At 40.3% G+C, this 15,067-nt stretch overlaps 1 protein-coding gene across 1 annotated transcript; it reads left to right on the forward strand.

The window, feature by feature from the left end:
* Positions 1–707: 707 nt before the first annotated feature.
* On the forward strand, positions 708–13,260 carry atp6v0e2 (ATPase H+ transporting V0 subunit e2). Its single transcript, XM_085275985.1, has 4 exons — positions 708–924; positions 1,478–1,525; positions 7,649–7,747; positions 9,896–13,260. Exons 1-3 carry the CDS (start codon positions 821–823, stop codon positions 7,740–7,742), a joined length of 246 nt encoding a protein of 81 aa, XP_085132111.1. The 5' UTR covers positions 708–820; the 3' UTR covers positions 7,743–7,747; positions 9,896–13,260.
* Positions 13,261–15,067: the final 1,807 nt, after the last annotated feature.

Genomic DNA, 15,067 nt, shown 5'->3' on the forward strand with positions numbered 1-15,067 from the left:
ATTAATTGAAGATTAAAAATATTAAATCCTGTAGTAAAGCCATCAACAGGGGATATGAAAGGAGCATATACAAACGACATAGTGATTCACATCAAATGCCTCTCAACACATTTTCTACTGTATCATAAGCACCAAATTTTGCTTATAAGACAGCAAATTTAAATATGTACTCATTTGGTTTTCTTTCTTCTTTTTAAATGAAGTTTAAGCTGTCTGAAGCCCAGTAAAAACAATGTTTTTTTTCCAAACTTTATTTGAAATTATAAAGTGAACAGTCAGTCATTCCAGTTCAGTTTGTAAAAAAAACAATGTATTTGAGGGTTTACTTGAGCAGATGTGAAATGTAACAGTGAGGTCAGAGGTCAAATGTGACATGATATTTGGATGTTTAGAATACCAGTACCATTTACTAAAAGGAAGTATACAATAAGAAGCTGTAGCAGAAAAACAAATATGGAAACTTAACTTATTAGAAATTTTTATATTTGGTTATGGTTTAATTAATTAATTAAATATATAGATTTCTGCTGAAAGCATGGTGTGTGATGTGGTGATGGTGAGGGGGTCTGCACTTGCCTCTAATCTGCTGGCATATACATCCGTCCAATCCCCCCGTTCTGTAATGCTGAAAGACAGCAGGCTGAACCAATAAAACGTCGCTTTAGCAGAGCTTTCAACCAATCATCGACAGCAGCGACTGATTTGGGCGGGTCCCTAACAGAAGCGACAGACTGGCTCAGCGGCCATTGAAGCATCTTTATCTTCAAAAGGACAAGCAGAGATTTTTTTGTACATCTGCGGGGTCCTGCGGACTGAAGCCATGGTCTATCATTCTCTCGCCCTGCCGATGATCTGCTTCACCACGTTATGGGCGTTGGTGGGGGTCGTAGCTCCGTTTTTAGTGCCCAAAGGACCCAATCGGGGGTAGGTGGTGTAACTGCTTTTAATTGGATACAATTAACGACATCATTTTGCGTTCCCTTTCATTTGACAGTGTTATTATTATACTTTGTAACTATAATTGTATTTTCCTTGCTGTTAGTGTTTTCGCTGTGTCGGTCGGAAAGAATCTTTAGACATATGCGACGCGCGCGAGCGTGCTCCTGATCCTCTTCTGGTGATGGAGGCCCAGCGTCATCCACGAAACAGTCATTCAGCTATCCCTCCATCCAAACACACACACACACACACACACACACTACCAGTAATTTCAAAGGTCGAGTCGGCTCGTTTGGACAAAAGTCATTCTGATGGTTTTATTTGTGAAAAGCAGAGTACGGGGAAGATTGTAAGTCGTGGAGTCAGGGCCAGTCTCCTTGAAAAACTGTGTGATTACAATATTTCTATCGTTTGTGCATTAATGTCCAGTATTGCTCAGTATGTGACTCGGGATCTAATTTTAATAATGTTTGCTTATGAATGTTATAATAGTAAAAGTGGGCACGTGTGACTCTGACTCCTCTGCTCTCTCTGACAGTGTGATTGTCACCAGTCTGATCCTTACAGCGATCTGTTGCTACTTGTTGTAAGTACCTACTTGCTTACTCTTCTTTGGTATGTAGCTGTTGTCATTTTGCATGTTGGCCACTTTGTTAAGTACACCTGCTCAAGGGCTCATTAATGCAGGGATCTAATTATCCAATCACATTCGAGCGACTTAAAGAATTTAGGTATGTAGACTCCTTGCTGAAGCTCAAACTGATCATTAGAATAGATAAGAAAGGTGATTGAAATATGACTTTGAATGGGGAATGGCTGTTGGTGCCAAGCAATGGTGATCCAGTGAGCTGCAGTAACCTGGGCTAAAATGCCTTGTTGATGCCAGAGATGAGAGGAGAATGGCCAGACTGCTTTGAGCTGATAGGAAGGCGACAGTAACTCAAATAACCACTTGTTACAACTGAGGTGTGCAGAAGCATCTCTTAGCATACAACACTTTGAAGCTTCAAGCCGATGGATTACAGCAGCAGAAGACCACACCGTTACCACTCCTGCTCTTTTATTTAGCACAAACTCACAAAACATTTTCAAAGGAAGACTGTAAAAACAATGTCTGGTCTAATGAGTCTTAGATTCTGTTGCAGCCTTTGGTTGGGCTGGTCAGAATTTGGCATAAAGAACATGAAAGCATGGATCCACCATGCCTTGTGTCCCCAGTTCAAGTTAGCTGTCGTGTAATGATTTGGGGAAATGGCTTCTGCTACACGCTGGAGCTCAAATCGTCTCAAACTCTTGAACATGGCAGTGAGTTGACTGAACTCCAAAGGCCTCCACAGTCACCAGATATTAATCCAATAGAGCACCTTTGAGATTTGGAGAGCGAAAGATAGAGATTGTTAGTGAGGTGTAACTAATAAAGGGTCTGATGTTCAACTGTTTGCATGAAGCTAAAATTTGGTTATCACATAATTTTCTTACATTGAACGAGAATAAGACCGAAATCATAGTCTTTGGTAGTCACACTCCGCTAGACCAGTTAGCTGATGCCCTAGGCCCTCTCGCTAGCCATCTCTCGCTCACTGTAAGGAACCTTGGAGTGTTCCTGGATGGCTCTTTTAAACTTGAGAAACAGGTGTCCACTGTGGTAAAAAACAGCTTTTGCCAGTTGCGTCACATATCTAAAGCAAAGCCATTCCTTCCTTTAAAGGATCTTGAAAAGCTTATCCACACATTTATCACATCCAGATTGGACTACTGTAACTCCCTCTACTCGGGCCTCCAACACTCTTCTCTTTACCGGCTTCAGTTAATTCAAAATGCAGCTGCGCGTCTTTTAACAGGTACGAGAATCTATGAATGCATAACTCCAATTTTAGCCAAATTACATTGGCTCCCTGTTAAATATAGATTTTAAAATTCTTTTGTTCACTTTTAAAATTCTGAATAATTTAGCGCCCACCTATCTCTCTGAACTACTCCTCTTATACAATCCCAACAGAGCACTTAGATCATCCAATCACAGGCTCCTAGCACAACCTAGGTTTCGAATGAAGTCGAGAGGTGACCGGGTCTTTGCAACCGTGGCACCCAGACTCTGGAATAACCTCCGTGTTCATATTCGTACTGCCGAGTCTATCCAGTCTTTTAAATCACGTCTTAAAACGTATCTTTTTACTTCGGCCTTTGATTCTAACTAGTTGGCTGTTTTAGCTTATTGTGTTGTTACCTATTGTTTGTTGTCCTGTTTTATTGTTTGTTTTAATTGTCTCATGTTTTTACTGACTGTGAAGCACTATGGTCAACACTGTTGTTTTAATATGTGCTATATAAATGTATTTTGATTTGATTTGTATTTGCCACAGGCTTACTAGCAAATTGAGAATTTTTAGAGGCACAGAGGGGACAGGGTCTTTTTACCTGGCTCTATCTCCAAGGGTAAATTTTTGCCAAATACATGACATAAGTTACCATTGGTTTCATAAGAATATGAAACCATGTTATTTATTTTTTTATTTTTAAATTTTTTTTTTACTGTAAATAAAATGTTTTTTGTGGCTGTAGCATTTTAGTGACCAACATATGAAGTATGAAAATAAACATCAGTGTTTCCTCACACACAGACCAGGTCAGTGACCTGCCCAGGAATGTTGACTGCTGTGGAAATATATTTGGTGACTCACGTTAGGATTTTTTTTTACAATTTATCTGACAGAACAACACTAGCAGGCAGTCCCCTTGCTCTTATTTTGAAAGTTCAGTCACTGCTTACCATTGAGGTCTGGCCCTTCCTGTGTGTTGTTTGTGTGCCCGTTGAACTCTTGCCAGGCTGATATTGAGCCAGTCCTCAGTGTCATTCAGCTGCTTGCCCACTGATGATCTCACTCCCACAGTCACCCACACTCCAACATCTGGGACTGCAGCTGCACACGTAACTCTTGCTCTACTCTTTAAAATCTGCTCTGTGCTGGAGAGTCACTGTAGTCAGAACCTGCAGCAGGTCATGTGGTGGAAACTCGTGCGTGCTGATACACATGAAGCGAGAAGATCTACAGCTACGTTTTAAAAAGCAACAGTGATGAATAGGTTGTTAATTAAGCAATAATGTTCGTCATAGTTTTCTTCTACAAAAACAAGATGATAATGCATGAGGACAAAAACTCTGATGAAATGTATTGACACTTTTTTTCAATAAACAAGGTGAAAATGGAGATGAGACCCAGATAGAACCAGTTAAGTTGTGTAGAAAGGCGAGCCAAGTTTGGAAGTGGTCGCCTTGTGCAGTAAGGATAGACGTGCTGTTTGATGTCAAGGAAAATAAGACGCTTTGTAAACCTTGTGGATCAACTCTCACCAATAAAAACACTTTTACTCAACTGAATCAACTAAAATCCAACTTTTAACTCGTTATTTCTATCAGCTAACAGCTCCATGCTGCTTTCATGGGAGGCGAGGGAAATCAAGGAAAATGGATGCTCTCTGCCTTTCTTTCTCTCAAAAGCATTAATTATGCCCAATGGGACATCTGTTTTACATTTTACAAGGAGGATACTTCTGCATTGGGTTAACAACATCCCGTGTGTGCTGGAGGCCCTAGAAGTCAAGTTACACACTGATAACAAACCCTGTAAAACATCTGCCACCTGACGAGCTGAGTCACAGCAACGCCATCAGCCAGCTGATTCCTGCTGACACGAGTTTTATTTTGTTTTTGTTTTTCCCAAGTGCAATAAGAGAGCGAGAGAGAGCACAAATTGGGGTTTGGTTGAGACAGAAATCCGAAAGATGAGAAAACTAACCAGGCTTGTTCTCGTCTGATAGCACAACGAAGGTCAAACTGAAAAAGATATGAACTCCCAGTGTTGTAGATGCATATATATGTGTATGCACCTAGTGGGGCTGACTCAAATCTTTCATTTGGCCTTATGTGTCTGTAATTTGTCCATATCTACATTTAAAATACCAGCATACTAATAAGACTACTGAAACACAGGAATGAACCCAGACAGGTAACAAAGACTGAAGGATCTCAGTGGCAGGAAGTATCAGTAATGGCTCAGTTGTTATCCTTGATAAATCTCATAAAGGGTTTGCTGTTTAAGCTCATGTAGCCTACAGTTGGTGCACAGCTGCAAACTGCTTTGCAACCCGCAGCCTCCCCAATGAATCAGTGTGGAAAAATCAGCAGATTATGTTGATGGCAGCTCGTAATCAAAACATCTTCATCCACCTCAGCATGAAATAAAAAGAATTCATAGTTTGTGTTTGTTTGCAGTCTGTGTGTTTTAATATTTGCATTCATATTTCATCAATGTGTTTGTTGTCTCTGATATCTGCTCTGTACTGCGGTTAAGTCCTGCTTCTTCTATCACTGCCTCCAGCTTTGTGTGTAATCACATGGAATGGTCAAAAGAGGTCCCAGAGGAGAGCTGCGCAGCTAAAGTAAATTACAGCAGATGAAAACGACCACGACAGTAACAATATTCTTCTCAGCATAGTGGTCCCGACTGAAATGCTTTATAAAACAAACAGCAGTTTGGCATATACACAAAGTGACATGGCAATCAGCATTCATTTTCAGGGAACACCAGTACCGTGCACTCGTTTGGCTATGGCTCTGTGGGGGACCTGCAAATGTGTAGGAGGGCTCTGGTCCTCTGGTCTATCATCAGAAATGTTCAGCTTTCAAAAGCAGTCGCCGTTTTAAGGGGGATTAAAAAATGGGGATGCAAGAAGAGGTGGGATGTGCATAAATAAGATTATCATTCTACCACTAGAGGGAGCTGGGCACCCTCAGGATAAACCTCCACCAACAACAGCATTCGTACTGTAAACATACACTGTTTGCACAGTTTTAGCCTGGAAATGATGTACCTGGATCAGCCGTACAGATCTGTTCCACAAATCTCGCTGTGTGTCGTGAGTGTCTGCTGTTCTTTTCCCAAAAATAATAACAAGCTTATTTACGAAGAGCGTTTAAAAACATGCACAGATTGGCTTACAGGAAGAAAAATAAAAGCAGAAAAGGTTTTAACCAGTTTATTAAAAGTGCTGTGAACAAACGAGGAGACCTTCTTTTCCATTTCATGTTTCTCTGCATTGGATAAACTCTTCCTTCGCTCAGGCTACAGACTGCTTTCTACAAGTGTCTACAGTTGGCTTCGGCTAATTTATGACCCAGTTTTCTGCCTCTGGCAGAACTTCAGCAGTAGATACTGGCTACAAATAGAACACTACAGCCAATCTGTTTTCTTTTTCTTATTTTTGGTATTTTTACTGAAGCCCTGAGATAATAACAGAAAGTGTTTGTGTAAGCTGACACTGATGCAAACTGTGTTGGAGGGTTTCTAACACATTGACATTTAGAGGAGCCAGATTGGAATTTCATCTTTCTTCTGTTTTTCATTATTACTATTATTATGTGGGGCAGTTCTACATCCTTCTTTTAACAGTCAGTCGTTGCCTCGATTCTTTGTCCACATCTTCTGAAGTGTCCTTTTGCTTTCATAAAGATAAAAAGTAATTTTGTCGTCTCAGTCAAGACCACTCAGAGAGACTGATTCTTAGACCCTCACCACTCCTTTTTCTTCACCTTTACAAATAAGCGTCCTGCTTAAGTTGCTGTGCCTGACTCTTAATCTGCTATTAATCACTTTTTCTAAATTGACTCTATAATAAGTTCCCAGAAGAGCGTCTGACTTAAAGTCCAGTAAAGAGGGATGAAGGTCGCACTCCTCTCTCTCATGTCAGTTTTGTATTTTAAAAAGATAGAAATTATGATGGTATTGAATTCCTTGTTTTTCTTGTTAGTAATGATTGGCATAAATAACTGATAACGTTTTATAACAGAATTAGGGCTGTGCGATATGACCAAAATCTCATATCCCAATATAAGAATTCTATCGTCCGATAAAGATATAAATCACAAAAATTTAACATTTTCTGTAAATTCTGTGAATCTCGGGCAGCTCGACTCGCGTGAAGTGTTTCCAGCTGGGCGTCGTGTACCTGGAAACGAGTGTTTTAACAGATGCGTGAAACGATGCATTTTTAGACATAAGTTGTAACGGCCGCCGTTTTCTTTGTGAGTATTTATTACACGGCGTGCTGCGAGGAAAAGCCTGTTCTAACGTTTGAGTCTAAGGTTTATTTTTTAGCACCTGATGACTCTGTCTTGCTTCTCATCCGTAAATACTCGGCATAATCTTTCACGTGATTCAGTTTATTTTGAAGTCTCAACAGGATCTTGAGCTTTATTGTGAAAGGTTTATGTGGAAAATAAACAAGCGGACATGCGAAGGTTTTACTGTCGTTGTTGCTAACGACAACGCATAAAAACAGGTGCTTGTCCGTCTGTAGTGTGGTTATATTAAATATAAGAGAAAGAGAGAACTTTAAGAAATTAATATAGCCACTACAGTGACCATCAAAACGATGAAAAAATATTGCCGTAAACAGTTTATTTTGCGACACCACGAAACAAACGATAGCGTTTTTATATCGTCATCCGATATATATCGTCATATCGAACAGCCCTAAACAGAATCATTTTTTTAAAAGTTGCTTCAATTGGAATCAGATTTTTTTTTCCAGCTCATACGATCGAATGGTACCGTGACCTGGTTACAACCATGATAAATGCACCCATGTTCTTTCACCACACTGATGGTGCTTTGTCATTTATCTGCTCTCTCTCACTTTCTCTTTCTAGTTGGTTGATAGCCATTCTGGCCCAGACCAACCCTCTGTTTGGTCCTCAGCTCAAGAATGAAACTATATGGTACCTGCGCTACTTCTGGGAGTAAACAGGGTAAGTTTGCCTGAGCAGGACCTCAGAGGCAATGCTGAGGTTTAAATTTATCATCTTAAATGTTTATATGCTGATTATATTGCTTTATAAGAAAGGCCCAACTCTGAGTACACTCTGTGCCAAAAGTGCTGACAGGAAATTACATGCTTTTGCAGAGCGTGCTTTTGCAGCTAGAAAGTGAAACCAACTAGGCTGTTGGATCGAAACTTAAAGTGTGGTGTGACGTGGAGAACAAGTATATAAATACTTAGGCTTCCGTTTGTGCTTCAGACCTTGGGTTGTGTGTTTTGTGTTCAGGTCTCCATATCCCGGATATGTAAAATAAAGATCATTTTTAAAGTAAAAGGACCACTTCTGAGCTGTGTCTTTTTGGCCGTAAAGAATACAAAAGAACCGGGATTTAATACTTGTTGCCACTGACCCGGATTCTTGTGCGGCTGAGGTGACTAATTTGGACCTTAAGGTACGATCTGATACGAGGTGGACAACAGACCGGTCTAAAAGAGTATAGGTAAGCGCAAGCCTGTTGAAAATTGTGCACATTGGATGAATTCTAAATTAGTTGTCCACCGAATTGATCATTGTTACCGTTAAATGGCTCAGTAGTGGAAATTAAACTTAATTATAAAATCTGTTAAGTAGATTTCAGGTGACATGTCCATGATATGATGACAGAATCTAAGCAAAGTGGGTAACTGGCTCACTGAATGTCAGTCCAACACAAGAAATTGGCATTAGCACCATTTTCCTGTCTCCACTATAAACAGCTACAAATAACTACTTAAAAAATACATTTATTTAGTTATCTATAATGAGATTACCTGTACATAAAACAGAGCATCTTATTAGAATATCTGACCATTTAACATAATAATAGTAATCTCTGCCAGACAGACGTTCAGTCTAAAGACTACTTAAGGTGGCTTTTTTAAGAGGCTGCCCCCACAGCCTAGTATAAGATATATAAGGATTATTTTGAGCATAATCATGCAAAGCTAGTCTAGATGATTCCATGCGTTATCCAAAGGCAGCACGGTGGTGCACAAACATGCATGCTGGGTGTAGTACAGTCCAGGAATAAGTGTGGAACTGGAAATGAGCTTAATAGGTCACTTTTATTTATGTAAAATCTCAAATTGTTTATATAACTGTTTCTTTTCCTCATAATTTTTTGGGGGGTTTCACCTGGTTGTATGTAATGTCCTGTTGTTACCAGAAGGTGGCAGTTGAGGACTGCTCGGATATGATAAGCGACTGTAATTATGCTTGAAATGCCCATCCCTGGTAAAAATTAAATACAGTCTGTACAGTCGCTGCAGAATCACAGATCTTTTTAAGTACACCCACACACTGAACATCACCCTTCAAAACAAAAGCTCACTGCTGATTTTTTTTTTTTTTTTTGTCATAAAATGACCATTACTGAGTAAAAACAGTGGCTGTTCATAAATGTTTACTGTGGAAAAAAGACTTTAAGTGTAATCAAATCAATGAATTGGATGAATTACGGGGTAAGAAATACACAGGTTTTTATGTAGAGACCTTTTGCTACATATCACCATGTGCATGTGTCGTATATGTGGACCTTTAAGAGTTTAAATGAATGGTTATTTCATAGCTGTGTGGAATCATTTTATGTTTCAAAGAAAAAAACCAAGCCGTTGCCATAGGCAAACAAATTATTGAGAAGAAACCTGAGAGCTGTTTCGTTTTTCTGTATTTCCTTTTCTGCCACTCAGTACCATCAGTTCCTGCGCCTTCATTTGTTCTTCGCAAATTAAAAAAAGAAAAGAGGGAAAAAAGCTCAGTTTTTCAAATTTAGAGCACAGTGGGGGGAAGAAGAGGAAAAAAGCTCACTACTAAACAGCCCCTGGGGACAGAGGTGGCATTCAGGCGTGAATATTTATCAACTCCATGGAAATGTGAGCCGGGTGAAATAGAAAATAAGGGCACTTTTATGAATTTTCAGAGGACATGTTTGCCACACGAGTCCCCTGATGCTTTTGGTCACGCAGCGCTGACAATATTTGAAAGAGGCTGTTCGGGGTGGGGGTATTGTTGGCTACAACAAACACGCTGGTTCGATTCACGCCTTAAGATGACATATTTGTGATTGTGCTGAAATGTTTGCTTTCCTTTCTGTTGCAGGGCTGTTCGATGTGATGCCTCTCATCTTTCCTGTCCTCTGGTTTGCTCGCCTTTAGTTTCGGCATGTCCTCAAACACCCGAGCAGCCTGCAGAATGGGTGGATTCATTTTGTTTTGCCACCTTGTTTTTTGTAACCTTGAGGAATCTTAAGAATAATAAGAGTTAAAAAAAAAAAAAAAGCTGAATTCATCCTGTGACTACAGAACAAACCAAGATGAGGAAAGTGAAGCGTAACCACCCCCCCAACCCCCCCACTTGAAATGTGCAATCCTTTAGTTTAGTTCCGTGTACATATTTTCTTTTTGCGTTGCTGCCATCGTCAGCGAGGAACATGGATTTCTGTGTGTATTTATTTTGGCTTGCTGACACTGATGTAAGCCCGGTGTAATCACCTCAGTGTCCGCGAGGTCCTGTTATATAAGTGTTGTTACCCGTGATGTAATGGGGTGTGAGTGTGAGCGCGTGTGCGAGCGTGTGAAGAGTTCATTAATGTGGGCGCTTGGACCGCGGCCACGAGAATCTCCTGAAAGCACGTAAAAAAAAAAATGAGAAAAAAAATAAGCAGAGAGCGATTCCTTCCACTTTGGGGGCACTTCAGCGTGAAACTCCCTCCCACATTCCCTCGTGCTCCGCACCACGGAGGTCCTCGTTGCCATGGTGATCTCATCGCCCAATTCAGCCCCTCTTCACTTGACCCCTTTTGATGAAATCCTGCCCAATTCTCGCCTGCCTGTGTACAGATGCACTGTAGGTTGTACTGTAGGGACGTGTTTTTGGAGCAAAGCTGCAGATAGATTGGGTGTTAACATCTGCTATTTTTAAAATGTACCTTCAAACAACGCTTTCACTGCATTCCTCATTTTAACTTTAGCAAATAAACTCAGACTCTCGAGAGCTTTTAGAAAACAAAGCGATGAAAAAGTGCATTATTAAAATAAGATGTGAAGAAACCTGCAGCATTGTAACCTCTGATAGGCTGAATATGAGTTTTTTTCTAATTCAAAGGCGAACAATCCCCGTGCATGCATCACTAATTCTTGTTTGGGGAAATAATGACAAGTGCTCTGAATTTATTTTAATATAAGAAGTCTTATCATTGCAGTTATTGGTTATTTATCTTATTTCATCTGCAGTCCCTGCCCTTATAATCGCACACAGAAAAAAAGCATGTACACAATAAAACACCCCCCAAAATTAGTTCATTGCACCTTACCAGCCACTGCCACAATTACACCTCCCCTCTCCAAACCTTGAGCGCCCGTCCTTCCCTCCTCCCTGGAACTCGCCCTCCCTGTCCTCTTCTCTGAAACCGCTTTGCTTCAGCCAAAAAGAATCCAAATCAAAATACAGCTACTTTTTAGAAAGACCAAATTGTGTTCTGTCTTTCCCCCCCCCCCCCCCCCCCCCTTGCCTTTTTCTGTAGTTGTGGTGGTGGTGGTGTGAGTCTAAAATCGGATGTGTAACAATGTGTCCATTACAGCAGTTTACACATGCAGAGCCCCGTGTCACTGGAGTGCAATTACACTTGATTACACTCTCAAAGTAGCCTTTGCTCACCAGTAAAGTTTGTTGTAGTTGGTATTTAGTTTCTCTGCAAGTAAACCAGAGTGTGTAAACAAACATCACATGGACTCCCAAGTAGCTCACTTATTCGACAAAGTTTTGGTGACTTTTAACTGCACGTAAAAGACGGGCGTGCCCACGGCGGCGGCGCGCATTGGTTCGTGAACACCTGCTTTTGAAGCAGGTCATCGTCTTTGTTTTTTGAAACTGGACGTGATGAGCACGGGCAGAAATGACTGAGAAACCGAGGAAATCTGCGGCCTCATATTTTTCTTTAGTGGCTTTTTTTCTTTACAAAGGACTGTATTTACAAAAAGTGAACACCATGTTGTATTAAATATAGCTTGCCATCGCCAGTGTGTGAATGTGTGTGTGAATGGGTGAATGACTGAATGTAGTGTGAAGCGCTTTGGGGTCCTTAGGGACTATAAAAGCGCTATACAAATGCAGGCCATTTACCATTTACCATTTTAAATAATACTTCAAATTTTCAAACTGAGACTAGAAACTCCTCAAGAAGGTGTTCGTTAGGGTCACAAGTTAAGGGTCAAAGTAGTCTGTTAGTGCTGGTAAACCATAGACTGGAATATATATATAAAACATAGATGAAACCACCATAACGTCACCCACATGGATGTGAAGACCAGTGTACAAGCCTCAAACGGAGCATTTCAACTGTCAGCAGCATGTGTGACATCACCCAGTGGTTTTTCAAGTCCCAGTTTGATGCCTCCAGATGTCCTGGTTGCAAAACAAACGGATGGCATAAAATCGTTAGCCAGTGATCTTCTTTCCATTTTAAAACACGATTCGACACATTACTGAATAAACACATTTTTTATTCGTGTGACCCGAGATGAGTGACTGAGCCCATACACTTCTTTTTAAATAATCAAAAAAATAACACCTAGCCAGTGAAAAGGTGTCCATGCTGTGCAGCTTACTCAGCCTTTTCATCTATTTTACTCTAAATTGGACTATAATTTGCAAGGTGAACATGCTGTATTTTTTTTTAAAAGCTTGAAACTACTAATTGACACCATAAACTTACAAGATGAAAGAATGCAGGTTCAAGGCATTTCTACACTGGCTTTACTTTCAGACCTAAACCGCCTCCATCTTTTATATGCAGTCTTTTGTCAAAACAACCATGTCTTGTAACTTTGGCACTGTTTTGTCTTTGTGGCAGTTGACTGCATGTGAAGAAAAGCTGAAAATGTCTCTGGTTTTGTCCTGACATCTGAATTCTGTTAGACGTTCTGACCGTACAGTTTTGTTTTGGGTTTGTTTCCTTTGGTTAGGATTACCATAGGAAACAAAGCCATTACATTACAGTATCAATCCCACTCATCATAAAACAAACCACAGTTTGCTTGCAGAGTCAGTCCGTCACTGGACACCAAATGTCATTATTCTCCCATATCCAAGCTAATCGACCTAAAGGAGGGAACCGCTGGGACGTCAGATAACCCGTGTAAAATGTGCAGAGTATGAATGCTCAAAAAAAACATTCAAATTTTCAATTTCATTTCTTTTTCTCGTGACTTTTTTTCCTTTTCATTTTTGATAACTGGCTACTGTTCATTTGTTAAATGTTCCTGGCAGCATAGACGAGGATAGATTTTTTTTTTTAAGTGTGTTAAGAGTCACCATGGTAACAAACATTCAATAAATCACAAATCGGATTGTTTATGGATTTGGGACCCTGTATGTAACCTTGTATTACTGTGAAGTAAATGCTTGTATGTGAGTGGCACTGTATGTGAAATACTTAATAAAGAACTATGTCTCATAGGATACAATCGCACTCTTCAAGTTATTTATGTTCCATCTGAGCGTTGGCTTTCAGTTGTGGAAGAAACATTTGCAGACACACCGAGAATATACAGGCATGAACTGACTGGTCAAACATACAAACACTGACAGGCAAAGTTAAAGAAATCGTTAAACTGACTACACTTTGTTGCACACTAAGCCACACCCCCATGCAAAACTGTTCACGAATGATTCCTAAATACAAAGAGCCCAAAGTGATGCCCCAGCTTCTAAATTTGCCACGTCATAATCTAACCAAGCATTCAAAGGATACAAAAGTCCCATCCCAAACTAGCACTAACCAAAGAAATTCCATGTCCATGCCCATACAGTCAGGTTTTTTTTGGATTTGCACATTGTTAGGAATGTGATTTTAATCATATTTCAAGTGAGATCATATGCCAAGTAAGTACTGAATGTTTTACTCAATGTTTTGCAAATTAAACTTATCCTTTTCTCTTATAGAGTTTTAGTCTTATTGATGGTACATGATAAGAAACACAGACTGATTCATTTTTAAATGGTGACTTTTTAAAAAAAATTTCTGTGAATACCCAGAACACTGATGGGAAGTTGTAGCAGAATTGTAGATCTACTGTATCGCTGTGTATTTGCGCTAAGAATAAAAATATCATTGAACCTTCCTGGTGTTGACCTTTTTGCAGCATCTCTGTTGATATTTTCCACTATCTCTAAAAGAGACAGAGGTCTATGCTGTGGGGCTGAGCTAGTTTAGGTTACCTTGGTAATCAAGGACAAGGTTGACTCCCTCATGCAAGATTGTCACAACAGAGCAGTAAGATAAGCATGCATGATTTATAGACACTCACCCAAATCTATCAAAAGAAAGTGCATTGCTAAAAAACAAACAAAGAAAACTGAAGAGCTGTTGAACTAGAGAACTCATCAATTAATGTCTTTTTAGGAGAAATGTTAAAAGGAGCCTGAAGAGATGGAGGAGGGCCATATTGGCCTCAACTGGCAGAAGTCACTGACAGGGTAGATGAGAAGAGCTATGACAGGAAGCACCAGGTTCGGATGAGATTTGCCCTGAGATGCTAAAGCCTCTAGACATTATGGGAATGTTTCAGTTGACACACCTCTTTAATGTTAGGTTGTAATCTGGCATTGTGCCTGTGGAGTGGCAGACTGGAGTGGTGATTGCAATTTTCAAAAAGGAGATCCTGAGTGAGTGCTCCAGTTATCGTACTCAGGCTCCCGGCAAAATTTCTTTTAGGGTGCTGGAACGGAGGCCCCAGCTAATGGTGGGACCTCAGATTTAGGACAAGCAATGCAGATTCCAGCCTGGTTCTAAAACAGTTGCCCAGATCTTCACCCTTGCAGAACTTCTGAAGGGAATAGAAGAGAATCTGACCATCCAGTCTACTGGTGCTTTATAGGCACAGAGAAAGCTGACAAGAATGGAGTGAGGGTGAGAGCTGTGTCTGCATCCTTGGTATAAAGTACACCGTGTTTTTAATGGATGTTGAGTTACCGCTTGTCTCTGATCCTGTTTTTGACGTTTATGGACAGAATCTCAAAGTGTAGCCAGGCTGAGGAGGGCATCTGCTTTTTGAAGCTCAGTCAAGCATTTCTTCAGTTTGCAGAAGATGTGGTTCTATTGGCTTCATCAGAGAGTTCCCATCAGCATGCACTGCAGTGATCTGCAGCCAAGCATGAAACAACTGGGGTGAGAGGTCAGGGTTCTTCACTGAAAATCTCCTCCTTCTGCTCCTTCTGAGATACAGAACAGAGGAAAAAGAGTTAAAATATCTTGAACTCATTTAGAAGTGA

Source organism: Mchenga conophoros, linkage group LG6, assembly GCF_057382185.1.
Source record: "Mchenga conophoros isolate Kocher_MC1m ecotype Shallow Benthic linkage group LG6, M_conophoros_male_GT1.1, whole genome shotgun sequence".
Lineage (NCBI taxonomy): Eukaryota > Metazoa > Chordata > Actinopteri > Cichliformes > Cichlidae > Mchenga > Mchenga conophoros.

What these genes read in the sequence shown, in the direction of transcription:
- atp6v0e2 (XM_085275985.1), top strand. Translation starts at nt 821, where the DNA reads ATGGTCTATCATTCTCTCGCCCTGCCGATGATCTGCTTCACCACGTTA. An exon ending in CCCAAAGGACCCAATCGGGG is followed by an intron (nt 925 to 1,477) that starts GTAGGTGGTGTA and finishes TCTCTCTGACAG; the next exon opens with TGTGATTGTCACCAGTCTGA. An exon ending in GCGATCTGTTGCTACTTGTT is followed by an intron (nt 1,526 to 7,648) that starts GTAAGTACCTAC and finishes TTCTCTTTCTAG; the next exon opens with TTGGTTGATAGCCATTCTGG.